At 39.0% G+C, this 19,181-nt stretch overlaps 1 protein-coding gene across 3 annotated transcripts in view; it reads left to right on the forward strand.

Annotated features, from left to right (window-relative positions):
• The first annotated feature begins 521 nt into the window (after window positions 1–521).
• The window catches only part of USP6NL (USP6 N-terminal like), a 130,816-nt gene continuing 112,156 nt past the window's right edge, over window positions 522–19,181 (forward strand). For 2 of the 3 annotated variants that reach the window (XM_056340281.1, XM_056340283.1), the window contains exons 1-2: window positions 522–653; window positions 6,002–6,091. Coding sequence is in view for 1 of the 3 variants with exons in the window: in XM_056340283.1 (XP_056196258.1) it covers window positions 6,088–6,091 (4 nt within the window). In the remaining 2 variants the exon portion in view is untranslated. Of the gene's footprint in view, window positions 654–1,100; window positions 1,125–6,001; window positions 6,092–19,181 lie in introns of those variants that run through there. The other variant, XM_056340282.1, reaches the window with a different exon arrangement.

Here is a 19,181-nt window from a genome sequence, read left to right on the forward strand (position 1 = left end):
AGAAAACCAAAAACGCAGACCTGGGTTTTCAGAACGAGGGGCTTGCTAGCTCATGCAGCACAGCCTAATGGCCAAGACAAATCTGAGTGGCACAAGGCCTGTTTTGTGTCTGTCCCCTCACCTTTTTTTTAACTTTCCCCACAGGATGCCTGCTCCTGCCAGGTGCCTCAGCGCTGACACCTGGGTTCCACCAGCGGCTCCCAGGTGACTGGCTGCGCAGATGCCCAAGCTGGGTGTTGGTGGGCGCAGGGCTTGGCCCTGGGGCCAAACGTGCAAGCCTCGCTGGGCTGCCAGAGCAGCTCCGGCCTCAGCAAGGAACGGCTCACCGCGCCGCCCGGGCAGCGGGCCGCCCGCCGCCGGCGAGGCCTCGTTACTGGCCCAAGATGGCGCCGGCGGTTGCAGGGAGCACGCCGGCGCCGGACACCTCCGCGCCTCGTTGTGAGGGCAAGATGGCGGCGGCGGCGGGTCAGCCCTGTGGGACGGCGCCGGCGCGGGAGGGGCGGGGGCGGGCACGGTTTCCATAGCGCCGGCCGCTGGTGTCACACCGGGGCACTTCCTGGTTGGAGGCCGCCGGTCCCGGGGCAGCAAACAGGGCAGTGCCGCTGGGGAGGAGGCGGACGGAGGCCCCGGAAGGAGGAGGAAGCTGAGCAAAGGTAAGGGCGAGCCGGGGCGGCCGGCCACTGTGCAGCCCCCCGCGACGAGGTGGCCGGCTGGACCCTTCCGTTCCCGGGGCGCGGGTGGGGCGTGTGGGGAGATGCCGCGCCGGCCCTGCCCATTGAAGCGGGCGGCGTGGGACACGGTTCCTAGCGCGCTGAGGGGAGGCGGGCAATACCATCCTCCCCTGGGGGGGAGCTCGGGCTGCGCGCACCACCCGCGGGGCTGGGGAGGTGGAAGAGGCGGGAGCCAGCTCCCGAAGGGTACTGGGGTGCTTCAGACTGTTCCATTTCCAGCGGAGAGGGGTGTGTGTGTTCGGAGGGTCCCTACTATTTCTCTTGGAGCGGGGGGAGGCGAAGGGGGCAGCGTGTGGAGAGCTCTGGGGGGCCGGTGCCGTGCGGGGGCAGCTGAGCTGCGTGTGCTGGGGGAGCCCGAGGGAGGCCCTGCTGGAGGTGCCCCTGGGTCCCATTGTAAGGCTTGAGTAAGGTGTGGCGGCGGTGGGGGGGGGATCCCCCTCCCCCCAAGTCGTCCCGTTCCCTCAGGAGAGTGAGGGGCTGTGGTGGGCTTGGCCTCCGCAGTCAGAATGGGGCAGAGGCAGGGGAGACTGGGGAGGGGGTGCGTGGCTGTGTGTGTGTGTGTGTGTCGGATTCCCCTCGGGGCCTTGTTGAGGGCCCCCCTTTTTTTTCTGGATGGGAGGCTGCACCCGTGTCGGCAGCAGGGAGGGTTTGGATGGCTGAAGCCTGTTTTAATGTGGCTTTCTGGCCCTGCTGCTTTCTGTACCTGCTCCCTCCTCAGCTTTTTGTAACACTACAGGTATGTGGTGAAAAGTGCCAGGCTGGGGGTCATGGAGTGGTACAGAAGGGTCCACAGCCTTGCCTGCTTCCCGCAGGCAGTGCTGCCAACAGGCTTTAGTCTCCATAACCCTCCCAGAGTCCTTGGTCTCTGCTGGGACTGTCAGCAAAAGGGCCGGTTATCAGATGTTTCGGGTTCTTTCTGTGGTGTGGGCGGCCGCCTGTAGGAAAGCACCGAAGCCATTGAACTGCCAGCTGAACGAGAGTCAAGTGGTGACTTAAAACACTGTCTCCAAAATCCTGTACCAGTCGTTTGCCTGCCTACACTTGAGAATAACTTTCTTTGTGCTGTTTTCTGTTTGGAGGAGGCAGCTGCACAGCAAGCTGGCTCGGAGTGTAGCTAGTTTTTAGCTTTCAATGAATTGCAGTGGAGTGAAGCGAATGCGCATCTGCCTTGTTCACAACAAATGCATTTTGTGGAGGATCCGTTCAATTAGAATAATTGTATTAAATAATTGTTCTCTATGGTTTATGTAGCTGGACCCTACGATGTAGAGCTGCTGTGTGACAGTCGAAACTCAGACTGTGCTAGGCATGTGTATATTACATACGACGGCCAATCAGCAGCGCCTGAAACTAAAAGCAATTTGCTTCAACGCTTTGTAGTGTAAATACTCCTGCTATGAACAAAGGAGGGTGTGTCATTGTGCTTGTTTCATTTGTACTTGTATTTCCTCTTCTGAGGCCAGTCAATGATTTTGTGTACGTTCTTAAACAGTAATAGTTTTTATTTTGTTGTGAATTTGACGTGTGCGCTGACGGGCATTTTACTGAGCTGGGACACTCAGAAGCTTGATGCTATATCAGGAATTTTTATTATGTTCTTCTTAATAGCTGTGCTTTTAAGTGACTTAGTTTTGCTTCTTAACTTCTGTTGTTACTGATTACAACTTTGATTCAGTTTTTTTGTTACTGATACAACCTTGAAGTTAATTCAACTTGGATGCAGTGAAAAATAAGTATTTAGTAGAACTGCCTTTTAACCAGCTGTTCTTTCGCCCTCTGGTTATACAGCATGGAAACCAGCAATTTCAGACTTAATGTTTTGCCAGCCAGCTATCTATAAAACTTTCAAACATGTGCTTCTGAAATCTCTGTTTTCTTTGAGAGGGCATAACATTTTGGTTTAAAGAAGAAAGTAAATTACAATGAAATACTCATTTGTGCCAGGCAGGCTCTCTGGCTATTTTGTCTGTGTGTGTGTGTGTTTAAACAGTGCAGTTGCATGCTGTTCCTGTGATTTCTGGTTTTTGGGAATTGGGGATATAAATTCTTTGTGTTAACTCCTTGGCATCTAAGTTAAACAGGTAGTACAATAACATACACACAGGCTAGACCTGAATCTTTAATTGCCAACTTAAAGGAAAATATTTTTTCTTTGGGTAGAGTCATAGTGCATAGACTTATAGTATGTTGCAATTCTCATGCAATCTGGCTCATATTAGTTATCCTGAAACAGAGTATTGGGTAAAAAAAGAGACCTGGATCTGGGTGTGGAAGCAGATAGTTGAATGTATTATTAGTGTGCTTGAATTTGAAGTTGTAAAGAGCTTCTCTCACTTCAGGTATTTCTTTCAAATCTAAATTGAAATGCTAATAGTTTCACAATTACTGAAGGTGAAACCACCAGGGACTAGTAGGTGTGTGTTAGTAGAGGAAATGCTGGATGGAATACAAGGGTTAGCTCTTCAGGAAAAGAGAAGGAGCAAAGGTATGTGTGTGGGTGTTTTTTTTTGTTTTTTTTTTTTTTAGAGCCTTGCTAATTGCAAGGGAAAGCATAAAGGCTGTCAAGTACTACTTTGAATAAAAAGTTTTCCGAGATGGTATCTTTCAGCAAGACACTTCACAAGTAATAGTCTTTCTTTCTCTGTTGTGTAATAGTTGGTAGTGTTTCTGTGCAAGAGAGAACCCTACAAGCACTGAAATAAATCAGGTTGTTGGCTGAGAGCACTAAGCAATAACAATTTAGTTTCTAACACATATCCTTAAGAAAAGTGTCAATATTGTAATGCAACAGGAAGAGCAGACTTTCTGATATTTGGCAGTGTTGGCTTTTCCTGATTTTTCCGATGCTGCTGGCTATTGCTATACACAAAATTACAGATAAAAGATGAAGCTTTCCTTTTTTAGGGAGTTAAGCACTTTCAAATAAGTAAACTTCAAGTAAATGGTCTTCTGCAAAATGATAACATTGTGAACAAGGGAAACTTTATGAAGCACATATGCAGCATTATTTCAGAGTACAAAAAACAGAATTTAACCAGAAGTCTGTATTGGCTAGTAAAGAGGTACTAGCAATAGCTAAGCAAAATATCTAGTCAAAGGTGTGGCAAGACAGGAGTAACATTTTATAGCTGGAAGTTGGAGTTCATGTTGCTGTAGTGTAACCAAACATTCACTTGTCATGGTTGTGACACATTTTTAGGTAGTATATAGCTGCTACATTGTCCCCTACTTGTTTCCTTAGTGTTACGTGACTAGATTTTTTATAAACGATATGGTGCATAATTATGCTATTATTAGCCTTAAGTGGTTTTCAGAACTGGTGTTTTGTTTTTTCCTAGTGAACAGCCTTTTCCTGTACGTACACACAATAAAATGTCATGTAACATGATGTCTCTGAGGCAAAGTATTGTTAGTCTTGTTTACAAAACTAAGGTGAGACTATACCTTTGGAGAATCAAGTTGAATGGGAAACTTCAGTCTTCCAGTTGACTCTCCATAAGATTGAAGAACAATTTGGGCCCAAAGGTAGTATGGAGCTCTGGTCAAAAGTGCTTTGAACCTGGTTTGAGGGCTGTCTGTATGACTCGTATGTTCCTAACATAATAGCTGTAATCGGTCCAGTAAATAATGTCGTAGAAGTTATATTTGCTAATTTTGACATCAGGAATCAAAAGGAAGCTGATAAGACTACACTTCTAATGATACATTTTAACCAGATGGTATTTTTTGATTAGTCTGTGTGAGCTTAACTATTTAATTTAGCAGCCATTCACAGAGAATTGACAGGACCTGCAATTCAAACTGTTTTTCTTCAGTGATGGCACCATCTCATGGCTTTGTGTTCATCTGTGGGTTTTTTACAATGTTTGCATACATATTTTTTCAGCATGATACCATTTTATTCCCCTTTGAAGCCTCTTCCTTACATTACTTTTCAATGCAAAAGAAACTGGTTGTAATTTTCAGTCTGCATCATTACTGAAGGCTTCCTTTTGGCAGTTGGATTTTTTTGTGGTCTGTGGGGGTTTTTTTGTTGGTTTTTTTTTTTTTTTGTTTGGCTGTTTTATGGTGGTTTTTTTTGGGGGGGTTGTTTGTTGTGGTTTTGGTTTGTTTGGTTTTTTTAAAAACTGGGTTTAGCAATCGATACAGGAGCCGCCTTGTGATGTGACTTCAGTCCTGTGATAGTTTCTCTACTACTTTGCCACATGCTATAATTCTATAAATGTTATGCGAAGTCATACTTGAGATAAAGTTTGATCTCTTCTTTTGTCTTTTTTTATTTATTTACATTTTTTTAAAAAACATTAAGAGATCAGGAGAGTTGAGGCTTGAAATCCGAGTCAGCACAAGATACTATCTGTCTGGATTAGCACAGGTGGTCAGGTTCAGCAAGTTCTAATTGGTGCTGAAGAGAGGACCTAAATTGCCTAATATTCCTTAATTCACAGAAATTCTATTTGTGCAGGTATTAGAGGAAAACTCTTTATAGCTTAATAGACATGTTTGGTTTTTTCTTTTCATCTCAGCTGTGAGGTGTACTTACTTTCATTTAACTGTTCTGTCAGAGTTATATAAACTTGCTTTTAGCAGCAGGATAGAGATTATGTAATAAGTTTTCCAAAATGTACCTACTCTGCTGTCACTGTTGGAGATTTAGTCCTCTGTATTGTGCTTTGAGGAGAGCCAGGTGTATTGTTACTGAATCCATATCTGCCCTACTTGGGTATCTTTTTTTCATTTTGATTATGAATTGACTGATGTGATGGCTTACAGTTGCTACTAATGGCAACTTCTTCAGATTTTATTTCTGAGGAGGAAGTGTTGGGTGCTAATGCCAACCCAGACTTATTTAGTAAAGTTATTTGTATTTCTTGGGTTTTGAAGATTATGTTTGTAGTGCATCTTCTTGCTAGCTGAGGTTGCTGAAGGAAAATACTATTTTGACGGTATTTTCAGTTACTATATCTATACTATAGTCTTGTACTTAAGAACATTTCTTATCTTTTGGATGCAGTTATATTTTTTGAACTAGTATATGCACACAAGTTTTTAATATGACTGTTAGAAGAAAACACAGATTTTTGAGTTGATAAAATTCAGAATATATCCTTAAGCAGTAAATTTCTGCATTCATAAAAAATACATCTTCATGTTCCTTTTTCTAACAAGGAGGATGAAAATATAGTAGGAAAGACAGTTTATAAACATTTATTCTGGTTATTTGAAGTTGGAAAAAATTACTTGTTTCTTTATTTTTGTATCTTCATCAGGACATGTATACCTCTGAGAAACCTTCTCCACCAAGATACCTTGCTTCAAGACCTGTCTTGGATTATATGCAAAGAAGTTTCCAGTCATGAGTAAGTAGATTTCTTTGAGGAAAAAAAGAAACCTTCAGTTTGCAGCTTAGAAGAAATGTCCTTCTGTAGTGGGTTTTGGAAGGTGTTTTTTCCTTTAAAAGCATTCATATTGAGTTTTGTCTCTTTAGTCCTTTAAAAATGACAAAATAAACCTGAGATTTGGCAGATGGTGTTCTTAATCTGCAAATTTTTGATCAATGTGTGTTCTGTACGACTTCTGTGTTGCTAGTCTGTTGTCATTTCCAAGAAGGTGAATTCTGTAACAAGCTGAAGTTTGTCTTTTTCAGTATAAATAAAACATGTAACTCTGAGTGGAAAATGTCTTGGGTTTACTAAGAGTTCCAAAATATGTGACTGTCCAACAAATTTAAATACCTGGTAAAAATCCAACATAAAATGAATGGACTTCATTTTATAGGGAAAAATAAATATATTACTCAAATTCCAGTATAGAGGTCTGATCCCAAAGGAATTTTGGCATGTGATGGAAAGAGCTGAGCCATAGAAAACTGGGGCTTAAGATCTGTTTTGGTGGAAAAAAACAGATGAAAGACACCAGAAGTTTTGTTTTAGCCTATATCTGATGGGTAAGATAATATCTTTCTAGCAAGCTGTTTTGAGTATTTAAAGGTCTTTCATAAGTTTTGTGGATGTGAGGCTTCTTAATGTAATTCTTGGCAGCAACATTGCCTAGCCTTACATCATACAGAAATAAGTATATAACTTCATATGCACAGGAACTGTACTTGCAGTGTAGCTTAGTTTCAACACAAGTACTGAATCCGTTGAGGAACGAGCATATAATTCATAGGATAATTATATCCTATGTTAGTAAAATAAGACCATTTGATTTTCTTGGAGGAAATTAGTAAAGAAAATTGTTGGTTGAATTTCTTGTCAAGTAAATGAAAAATGGCTGTTCTTGACATCTGGAAGAAAAAAAGAATACGAGGGAAACGCCAGCAAAGGAAAAACTACACCAAAAAAAGGACTGAGAGAATTGCTGAACTCTAAGGTTCATGCTTAGTGTAAATATAATTCTATAAAAATACTAAAATAGTTCTTTTTTCCTCTTTAATAGTGGTGTTCACACTTGTTTACTTTCTGGCGTTTAAATTATATGCTGTATTGCATAGATGACAACTTGACAGGCAGTTATTCAAGTACCTGAATATCCTGATTTGTCAAATGCTGCTATATTCATTTTCATTTGTTTTATAGACCGTCTTATGTGCTGTCATTACCTTATGTATAGTCTTAAACATAACAAATAATTCAGGCTTTTTGCCTTTTTAATCATAGTTGCTGTGTTAAATGTGACTCACCAAGGTGCTGCTGTGATGTTGGTTTGAGTACACAAATACTGTCATGACTTGAACAAAACACCATTGGTTTTGGTGAGATTCTGATGTAATTCCAGAGTGCAGGGTTTAGCTTTATATTAAAAAGAATGAAGACCTTTATTTAAATGAAAGATAATGCTTTGGCAATACTTTTTGTGGTGGTTAATAGTTACATTATTCAAAATGCAGTCTCTTCTTTACAGACCACCACATTCTTGTGATCGCTTAGATGCTTAAGTCTGTGTGAAGTGATGGGCTGCAAAAGCACAACAGACAATGGCACTTTTTTTTGAAAATACGGTTTAGAGAAGATGAGATGTATGTTCAGCTCGTGTGGGATTTCTTAAGTTTATGGTTTGCTTGAGCTATAGGCATGGTCTGCATGGTTTTAGGCTTCTGTCTTCTAAATACATCATTCTAGGAGGTATTTCTCATCTTAGAAAGATGCATTTGTTTGCATACTTCTGTACATGTAAGTTTATTCACAAAATCAGTGGGGACCTAGAATAGCTAGGTGTGTTGAAAGTGATGGGTGTCTCTAGTATTCTGACCTTGTGCATCACCTAGTGTAATTTAAACCGAAAAATCTATCTAAAAAGATCATCTAAAATGTGGGAACATCAGACTTAAGAAGGCTAATAACTTCTTGGTTAAAAAATCCAGAATGCTGTTATGTGCAGGCTACATTATAGAATCCTACTTGCTATTTTCTTGTGATACACTTCATGCAATATATATTTCCATTGCTGTTTGTGAAGGCCTGTTCTAGGATTGGAGTCCTAAAATGATTAAATCCTCCTAATATCTGTCCTAAATTTATTCACAGGCAGTTCATATCAATTTGAGGGGTTTTGGCAAGCTTATTCACTAGCTTAAAAAGTCTTTTTTTACATTATCATATTTGTTGTTTTAGCAGTTTGTTACATAGAGGGTATTATTTTCTTGAAATAGGTTGTGGAAGTAAATCTGTAATATCCTGGTACTTTAAAAGCGCAGACAAGCTTATTTTTAAGCAAAAGATCAGTTAATTTTTTTTAGAAAGTGAATGGGTGAACTACTGTTGTATAACTTGTAATACTTATCAGGTGTGTAGATAAGTAGCTTGGATCCTGTTGTACTTCCCCAATATTGGGGAAGATCCAGTGTTGACAGAATTGCAAAGTCCACTGTTTGTGGTAGTTGGGCAATAAAAAGAATCTGAAAACGTGTTAAAACTGAGGCAGTCTCTATTGAGGCTTTTATTTCTGCGGAATGCCTTTATAAATGTCTGTTTTCATAAATAATAAGGATAAGACAAATGTGTATTTCCAATTATACTTCATTGTTGTGTGCCCCATAGGATGGTGAGGTCTCATGCTTAAAGGGTGGGTAAAAGTATACATGTTAGTTAACTTAGATTGATTTTGATTTATTTTGTATTTAAAGATAACTTGTCAGAGAAATCCTGGCTGTATGTAACTTGCCTAGACTGTTACACCACAGACAGAGTTGGTTTAATCACCTGCATTTTCTCCAGCTGCTGACATTGCTGCCAGAAAATGTGTAGTGTCATGATAAATTCTTAAGATTATAAACTGTGCTCTTCATGTTTGGGAATTTTCTTGTTCTTTCTCCTTTGAAGGATGGTCAGTGCAGTGAACTTACTTGAGCTGCTGCAATGAACAGAGTTTGCAAACAGTTAAACTAGTTGTTAGTACTTACTGTTGCAACAAGTTGCTGATGTTTTCATACCTCCCCCCCCCCCCCCCCCCCCCCCCCCGCTTAAATGTATAGGGTGCAGTGCCAGTTGTTTTTTTATTATTATTATTCTGCTATCAGAATAAATTGTACAAAATAATTCTTTCCTGGCTTTGTCTTTCTGCTTTTAGTTTTGTTTCCCGTGCCCTAAAAAATTAGCACTGCTTGCAGTTGGGAAGTTAACCTGCTCTTCCTCATGCTTCGGTATCATCTCTTCAGGTTTTCTTCACAGTTTTGACTGAGGGTAGAGGTGCATTTTTTGTGTTTGGAGAGATGCTATGCAGTTTTATTTTTGAAAATGATCAGTGTGGCCTGGTAATGAGGTGGGAAACTTTTTGCTTCACCAGGTCAAATCAAGACCACAATGGTGTGATTAAAGGTTGCTTCTATTTGATGGTTGGTTATTTGTCTTGACCTCTTATTACAGCTGGCTTTCTAGTTTTGTGTTCATGGAGAAACTTGGGTTCTGTGATTTCTAGGGAAAAAAATAATAAAAATTTCCTTTCTTTTGAAGTTCTTGTGGTGTTTGTAAAGAAATAGTTTTGGCTGTCAGTTTCTCTGTTCATGAGCAAGACACTTGGGAATTAAAACAAATGTTAAGGCCTGCCTTAAGAAAGATATAATACTTTAGCAAGTATGCAGTGTTATTCCTGTGCTTGCAACTGAGGAAAAGTTATGTTCTGGGCTTCTATAAAGCTTCCTACGCTAAGAAAGGTCTGTTTAATTAAGGATGGCTCGATTTTTTCCCCCTCTTTGTAAGCCAGAATGAATCTGTAGTGAACTGAGGACCAAGTCAAATTGTTCGTAGTTCAAACTGTTTTAGTCTGGAGGAGACTCGGGAAGGGATCTTATTCCACTCTACAACTACCTAAAAGGAGGTTGTAGGCAGGTGGGGGTAGGTCTCTTCTCCCAGATAACAAGCGACAGGACAATAGGAAATTGCCTCAAAGTGCACCAGGGGAGGTTTATATGGGATATTAGGAAACATTTCTTTACTAAAAGAGTACTGAAGCATTAGAACAGGCTTCCCAGGGAGGTGGTGGAATCACCATCCGTGGAGGTGTTTAAAAAAAATGTGTAGATGTGGCACTTAGGGATGTGGTTTAGTGATGGACTTGGCAGTCCTGGGTTAGCAGTTGGACTTGATGATCTCAAAGGCCTTTTCCAACCTAAATGATTTTATGATTCATTAAATACATTTTGGGAAATGGACATTTTCTTGTGGCTTAAAGTGTGAGGTGGCTGTGCATTTTGTGTATTTTGGGGTAAAGTGTTGCAAATAATTATAAAGCTGATGTATGTAGCTTAAGAGGCCTTGTAGTCCTTTCTTTTCAGTGAGCTGAGAGAAAGGAAAAAGGCTAAGTTCTGATCCATACTTAAAACTGCATGCTGGGGAAGTAAAGCTTAAAAGTAAGCTAAAATACCTTTATAGTGAAGTATAATAACGAATAACTAAAAGATGTTGGATTATTATGTAAAGTTTTTGTTTTATTTTTGAACCATGAACCTTGAAAACCCATTTATAAAATACAAGCTTGAAGATACAGTATGTGAAATGTTTAACAATTCTTCTGATTTCATAGCACAATTATCTTCTAATCTTTATAAATGCAATGAGTTGAGAAATAGAAGAAGCTATTGTCTCCTAGGTTGTCTTTACTAAAATTTCAAATAGTAATTATTTATGAAAAACTGAAGATCTGAATGATAATTGTAGGACATAGGGGGATACAGAGCCATAAGGCAAATCTGAAAAAGGTTAGTTTGGAGGCTTGGGATACGTTTAAGATATCTAAAAAGTCAAATGCTAGTACCCCTCACCCTACCCCCTGCCCCGGCAGTTCAACAATCTGGGAAAGAACGAAACCCACAAGGTATGTAAAATAGCAAGCTACTGTATATTAACGACCCCATGAAAATCACTTAATTGATAATGTTGTTATTTCTTTTGTTTGCTCTGTCTTTTTCTTGAATCTGCCAGGGGAAGTTACCACTGTGTGCAACTGTAGTGACACATGAGCACTTGGATCAGAAGTCATAGTGTAGTAACTGTTTGTAGTGGTAGGATGGAAGTATGAAAATTGCATGTATACAGAGTTGTTTGGCTCCTGAACCTAGCATTCAGGAGAAGTGCTTACTCTCTTGCTTCACTTCACAGTACTCTTCTATGTTGTCATAATTCTCTTCTTTTTCTTCAGATACTGCTAGTTAATGCTGTATCTGTTGGCTGTCCCCTCAGTGTAGTGCAGTTAGTACTTGAGGGAGACTATCAGTAAGTGCGCTGAATGGAGTTTTTTGACTTAACTCTGGCCTCTCAGTCTGCGTTTTAGTAAGTTGTGGAAATTTGTATGGACTTGTGGAAAAGCTTTGAGTGTCATTAGAAATGTCTGTCCTGTAGGAACCAAGGCTGAACTGAGGGTGTTTAAAATTTCATGACCCCCTTAAAAGGTTGCCCTTGCCAATAGAGGGGGTGGTGTCCTTTCCCTGTCTGAATCCCTTCATTCTTCCTTATTGTAGGAGCTTTCATGAGGTTGATTTGAATTGGGTGGGCTCCCTGAGCTGTTTACTACATAGCTGCGTGGATGGTTGTACTGCTGTAGTGCAGGGAGAGAAGCTCAGGGGTGAGAATAAGTGGTTGGTGGGTGAAACTGTCCTTTCCAGTGGTAATGCTGTTTTTCCCTTGTTTGAAGTGTGTGTGGAACTATAGTTTAAGGAATGTAGTAATCTTAGGCTTCCTCTAAACTAAGTGAGGAGAGGCATCTCCAGGGGGCTAATCAGATGTTAGATGACCCACTTTCTCACCAATGCTTTAATTAAACTGCTCCTCTAAATACAGAGTTTACATTAGTAGTAATAAAATATAATCCCAAATACTTGACATGCACAGAACTGATGACCTTGGAGGAAATTTAGGCATGTTAGTAGAAACTTACTTTTCTTAATATTCTCGTTTTATGATGATGGATTTTTTATTTAATAAATTGACATAATGATGCAACTTCTCAGAGCTTGTGACTTTTTTCTTTTTTGCTGCTAGTACAGCTGTAAATTTATCAGAACATAAAGCTTTTGAAAGCTTTTTGAAATTCATTATTTAAACAGACTTTTACAGGTTTGGGTTTTTTTTCTTTCATAATCCTGTCTTTATTTTTGATCACTTCGGGATATTTAGGACTGGTAAGTTGGGACTTTCCTTGGACTTAGAATTTATTTTCAGTTTGAAGATGATGACAAATATTTTTGAGTTTTGTTCTGTCACCTTTATAAGTGAACAAAATAAGTCTTCAATCTCCATAGACTGAAGTGACTTGCTTTTCTTAAGCATTGCAGGAGGTTGCAGCCACCAAGAATTTATTTATCACATTCAGAAACTGTGCTTCTGGGTGGTAGTTCGAAGTTCAGTGGTCTCACTTTCTATAAGGCTTTGTCAACAAACAGGTATTGTGTAGTATTTACTATTTCATTCAAATTAGTTTAAAAAATTAGCTTTACTATACATTATTGAACCTCTTTGTATGTATTTCAAATACATTTATTGTATATTTAAAAAATTGTTGTATTTTTAAAAGTTTTTTTCTGCCGTAAAGGGAACTTCAAAGCTATCTTCTTTCAGATTGGGCTTCTTCCCTGTGGATTTAAACTGATGGTCAGATTGATGTGGCTTCTCTAAATAAGTTAGTGCAACACCTGTGTTTAAACCAATGTAATTTCTGTTTGTAAACCAAGATGTTGGCGCTGGTGGGAAACTGTTGTTAGTTTTGAACTGACAGGAAAGTTGTGGCAGGAAGATTACCATTACGAATGTTACTGGAGGATCAGTCTCATATACATGAGTACTGCTCCCTGAATATGTCCTTTTTAGGCCCTTGCACTTCACATTTATTCTGTCACATTTGCAATGAAAATTAAGGTTGGATTATTTACAGATTACTTTATGACACTAACTGTGTGTGTATCCAAAATAGCAAAGAAGATATGTTTATAACAACATATGTATTTAGACACTCATTATTTTACATTTGTAGTATATGGTTTTTATATAACTATGTTCTATTTATATTATGATTTATATACTTACATAAAATGTCTAACAGTTCTTTTATTTATGTGTTTATATGTAGAGGGAGAGAGTTATCTTTCTAAACTTGTCTGCCTTTCACTGTTCCAATTGATGGCCAGTCAAGACTGCTGAATTCTTACAACTTATTGGCATACACAGAAGTACATGCCTTTGGCATAATAATATTCTCCTGTTACAGTTTTTGGTTTTTTTTTTTAAATCTTAGTCTTTGGGCCTATCTCTGTACTGGTTTGTATAGAACATGGCACAATAATGCCTTTATTGTAGGTCTTTGGTACTTCAGCAGAAAGAGTAAGTAGCAAAAGAACACTGTAACCTTGTTCTCTGGAGTGAGTATCAAGTATCCACCACTATGTAAGCAATTCATATTTCTGGGATCCTATTCATCCTGTGATAAGTTGAGGGTGGTGTTCAAGTACATCCCAAAGGGGGAAGGATGCAGAAACTCACAGCTGAAATACAGATGAAAAGCAAGAGCTGTAAATATAGAGGTTTGGGCAGGCACCCCCCCCGTTTGTGTAAGGCGCTGTGTAGATACGGGACAATGTTGTAGTTACTGCAAGGGAGGACTTTCTAGAGGCTGCAGTATTAAGCTCTCTAGTGATGTTATAGTTTCCTATTGAATTAGAGAATTCACAGAGCAGCAGCTGAGTCAGATGAAGGATTAGAAATGGGATGAAGTAGTTTTCCAACAACAGGGCTCAGTGAAGTATTTAGAGGACTTTCCCTGCCTGTTGTGAGTCATGTTATTCTCCCTTTCTGTACAAATGATTGAGTAATATGCACCACTGGGTTGGAAAAGTGAAGCTATTGGTGCTCATTAGTGTAATTTTATCACAGATAAGAAAAATATATGGGCTGCAGCCTGATTTTGTTACATTATTTATGTTCATATCCAAGAAAAAACCCCACCTGATTTAGAAGATGTGCAGTTATTTTAAGCTAAATTGACCGTGTTTCAAGTGAAATTACTCTGACGTTATTTACCCAGTTTTTGATAGTAAAAAACTTCTTTGATTTGTAGCACAGATGGAAAATACTTGGGGTTGTTGCTGTAAGTGGAGTTATGCAAGTAATTCCAGCAAGATTACTGGTTCCATGTTTGTTTAAAGGTTTTTTCCTTACTTAAACTATCTGATCTGTTGTCCTTTCAGTGTTTAAAGGATGGTTGCAGATGTTTGTGTAAACAAAGTAGCTGCACTTAGGAGATACCCTGTCCGATTATAAGGTTTGTTTAATCTCTTATTAAAAAAACGCCCCCTATAATTTAAGATATTTTAATTCTTAAAATTGAGTGGGACATTGGCAAGATAACACTGGAATGTTTTTCAAGGCTACTGGTAAACCTTTACCTATTCTGCTCAAAATGTCTGAAGTGAGCAAAAAGCTGTGTAGGACTAGTTTGGGAAGTTGGTGTGTTGTGGTTTCTTTTTCTGCCCTTCTCTTCTCTCACTCCCCCCGCTTTTTTTTTTTTTCCTCCTTCCCCCCCCGTGTTATTTTGTGTATCATAATTATTCTCTGGAATGGAAGGCATACTGATGTGCTGTAGAATCTGCAGTGCTTTTTGCCAGTGCAGTCATTAATCTAATAGTTTGCTAATATAAAAGGGCACTTTGTTTTAATAAAGCACTTTGGTTTGCCATAGGAGAGGATTCTTGAATGCAGTCTTTCTGTTTTACCCTTGAAAAGCTCTTTGAAAATCTGCCTAATTCCATGGTAGAGTGCTGAAAGGCTCACTTGGAGCTCTTTTGAGAAGGAGTTAGACTTCCCAGAATTTAGAGACATAGGGAAGTAAGTGTCTCACAAGAATGTGTTCTATTACATTCAGTGTAAGCTTTTTCCTTTTTTCTAAATTTTTTTTCAGCAGAATTTTCTACAGCATTATATGAGTTTTATGTTGTGATGCTACTATTCCAGAGTTGTAAAAACATATAACCATCTTTCCCTGCCCTCCCCCAGACTTACTTTTTGGAGGTGACACTTGTCAGCCGCAGCTTTCTGTTCTGAGTGATGCTGTGTTACAGCTATACTTTGTGTCCAGGCTGTTCTACAGACCCTGCTTGCCATGCGCACTTCAGAGCAGTTATATTTCATATACTTGACATCTGGTTGTGAAAACTAGGCAGGCTTTTAGACAGGCTTTTAGCTTTTTTTTTTTTTCCCCTCCTCCAGTTACAGCTAGTTGTAAGATTGTAAGAGTGTTTGAAGGACACTGAGGTTGATCTCGGAGGATGGGAGAGGAAAAAACAGGTTTGTAGTTGGCCTTGAAAAGATTAGGTACAAACCGAAAAGTGTCAGTTTTCCTTTTGGTTTCCTTCCCACTTCCTCCCCTGCCCCCCCAGCTCTTTTCTATGCCGGAAGCAGTGACCAAAATGTCTGTAGTTTTTACTTTACTTTCCTACCACACAGTTAATATATTTTTTTAGGGCAAAGGCTAATGAGTCACTTTTAGTGAAATTTCAATATTTATTTACTCCCAATACATTCAAACAAACATTTATGTGAAACTCACTGTAAGGATTTTGGGTGTTGTGAGGGTTTTTGGGGAGCTGGTTTCAATGCATCAGTCATTAAGTGGAACATCCCTTTTGGAGAACTAACTTTTAACTTACAGTTTTGTTTAATGCTGTATATTCACTGGTCCTACAAGGTGGTGTAGCAAGGCCAGGTTACTTGTGTGTTGTCCAGTGAAACTTAACAGAACAATTTCAAGGATAAATCTGCTGCAAATGGAGGATGATGACACTTTTTATTCCTGGTCCTTTAGCACTGGTGTTGTACCACTGGTAGTTAAAATAGTGGATTACAATGCCTGACTGTAGTATAGGACAGAGTGGTGCAGTTCAGTCCCTTCTTGTCTGGACCACGGGCAACTGTTTGCTGAAACTTGGAATGATTTTAAGTTCCCTACAGCTACAGGGAGAGCGTGGAGAACAGTAAATGCACTACAGTCTGCCAAAATTGGGACAGTCACTAGGGCATGTGCATTCCTCTATCTTTGCTCTTGTAATAGGTAGATAAGATGTTCTTCATTTGGATAGTTTGGTTGTCTTAAAGTGAAGCTGAGTAAAGAAGCCTGTTTCACACTGCTGCTTCCTGCCTCCATCTCACATAGTTTACCTGCAAGCAGTGTTGCTAAGATGCCCAGGTGTTTCCCCCATTTTTTCATTGATGAGGGAATAGGAGAACTCTTTGTTAGTAGCAGAGGCATGTATATGCTGTATGGGAAATAGGACCAGATGTGAAGCAAGTGTGATGTCCTAGTTACAGCATGCTACTAAATAAATCTGTTTATAAGAACAGAAGCAAAATGGAGATGACCATAAAGATAGCCATGACCAGCCACTTAACAAGAATACACATCTCAAATATAACTCTAGCATTAATCTTAAGTAGTCATGGTGGATGTGATTGTCATATTCAAATACTAAGCTTGGGTTTTTTTAAATATGTTATTTTAAATATGTTTTAAAAGACTGCGTTTTCTGAGTCAATGTAAAAGGAGAGCAGGAGTGAAATCTGAAAGTCAACAGTTGTCTCACATTGGAACACAACTGTGATAAGCAAACAGACCCAGTTATGTTTCCTTCCAAAGGAGAGTGGATCAATTCTGGTCTGTGTGACCTTCAAGCTAATTTTGTTCAGTTACTTTTGAAGTGCTAAATTCTTTCTTCCCTAACGTGTGTCTGTATAAGAGCTTTTTCATCAATAGGTAAGCTAAAATTGTGGGAACAGATACCTTTTAGTGATGTGTTCAAAAACTTGGTTTAAAATTTTTTGGTTGTTGTTGTAGAAAGCCATACTGTAGATTATTTGCTACACAAATTAAGCCTGCAAATACATGGGCTTAATAAAAGTACTGTGTATTTTGTGGTGGACTAATAAGGTTTTGTAGTTTTTCTTTGTTTCAATGAGGTAAGAGATTATTAATCTTACTAATACCATTTTCAACAGGAAACCAAGTACAGGTTTAAATGCAAAGCAAAGTTTTTATCTTTTTTTCTCTCTCTGATAAAACTGTGCATTCAATTCAGTCTTTGAGAAATTAAATGCATCTACTTTGACATCAGTATTGACACATAAGAGTAATAGGTTTTTTTTGTTAATATTGCAAAAATAAAAAAAAGTCTTTTAATGAGTAGTATGGCTTCTTTCTGTATGCTTACATTTGATGGAATGTTTAATAATATTCTTTAGCTTGAAAATACATCTGTCAATTAATACTGCAGCTGTCACCCAGATCCAGGAGATGCAAAATAGCTGCATATTCCGTTTGGAACACTGCATATGCAGGAAATACAGTATATTGTTTGGAAAAATCTTTTAAAACTTTCTGTTGGCGTAATTACAACTTCATAAATGTTTGGTTTCTTTTTGGGACTCCTAGCATGGAATTTTTTTCTCAAAATATCATTTGCAGCTATAACTATTATCAAGATTTGTACTGCAGTATGAGGGAGACAGACATTCTGTGGTGTGGTGGCGTGTGTGCATTCACTGGGATGAGATCTTGTGCTAACACTATTTCTTCCTCATGTTTTAAGAAAACACACCTTACTTTATGACATATTTAAATGAGCTGCTTAGATATACCATTTTTTGGGGGGAATATGCCATTTGCTTTGTTGGCAGTTCCTTTATTTACTGGCTAATGTGCCTTATAAAGTGGCCTTTTGCCCTCTGAAGGGCATGGTGTGAGGAGACAGAAATAGGATAAATTTGCAGATCCGTAATGAGAATCTGTGGTTCTGTAGTTGCTCCTTATCATAACATATATGTAGCTTGTTTAACACTGTCCTAATCACATAGTTCCAAAAGACGTAAGTACCTCTGTGCTGAATCAAGGACTTCTGCTTTGGAGCCAAGGCTATCCCTTTTGATAAGTCTTTACAGGTTAAATATCTAACAGCTTTTAGAAGCCTGCTAAACTGTGTAGTTTAGATGCACTTGTGTATCTAAATCTGATTTGCAGTAAATATATGAGCAAAGACAGTAAATACATGAGCAAAGTGCCCTTACTTTACTCATTAAGGAAATAGGTATAAAACACATTTATTGGGAGGGAAAAAACCCTATACATACATGCATAATTTTGTTGGGGTTTTTTGTGGTGTGGTTTGTTTGGTTTTTTTGGTAGAGTGTATAAGGCGTATTTGAAAACAAACTTTGATACCGATCTCCATTGATGTCTGGTGTCTTAGTAGGAGGATGATAAAAGGAACATGGGCAGTTCCCTTGGTTTCATTGTGGCTCTCTGGGAAAGTTGCAGTCTATCTTGTTATAATCTAGATCCGCTTGCAGAAAGTGTTGTAGCAAGAGCTAAGGGGGTAAAAAATACTGTGAATTGGGTAAGAAGGACGACATTAGGAGTGCTGTGCAGTGATTTCTTTCACTGTGTGCAGTAATGTCTGCTGAACATAGTTTTTCTGTCTTCCCCCTTTCCTGTTTTTAGCATTTGTTTTTCTTTTTTTGGGGTTCAAAAGTTTTTTGGCTGGAACAGGTGGAATTAATTTTATTGACCATTTACTGATGTTCTCCATCATCATCCTGATTTTAATGAATAGCTTTCTTGTATGTTTAAAGTAGAAATAAAAAGCTTTAAAAAAAAGTGAGCTAATGCCTCTCATCCTGTTCGATTGGTGTACAGATAGCTATCTGTTACAATTATTACTTCTCCAGTGTTTAGGTCAAGTTACTTTCCAAGAAGATGTGTTCTGTCCACATCAGTTTGTTTTGAAAACTGCAGCCACATGTTATGCTTTGACATAGTAGTGGTAAGTGCTAAAAATTAAGAACAAAAAATATTCCTAAGTGAATACATTTTCTGTGGATTAAGCAGTTTTACTAACTATGTAGGACCTTTCAGAAGACTCTGAGGGTATTTATTTATTCTTATGCATGCTTTGCAAAATGCATAGCTAGAAGTAGT

The sequence above is a fragment of the Falco biarmicus genome, chromosome 5, assembly GCF_023638135.1.
Source record: "Falco biarmicus isolate bFalBia1 chromosome 5, bFalBia1.pri, whole genome shotgun sequence".
In the NCBI taxonomy this organism is placed as follows: domain Eukaryota; kingdom Metazoa; phylum Chordata; class Aves; order Falconiformes; family Falconidae; genus Falco; species Falco biarmicus.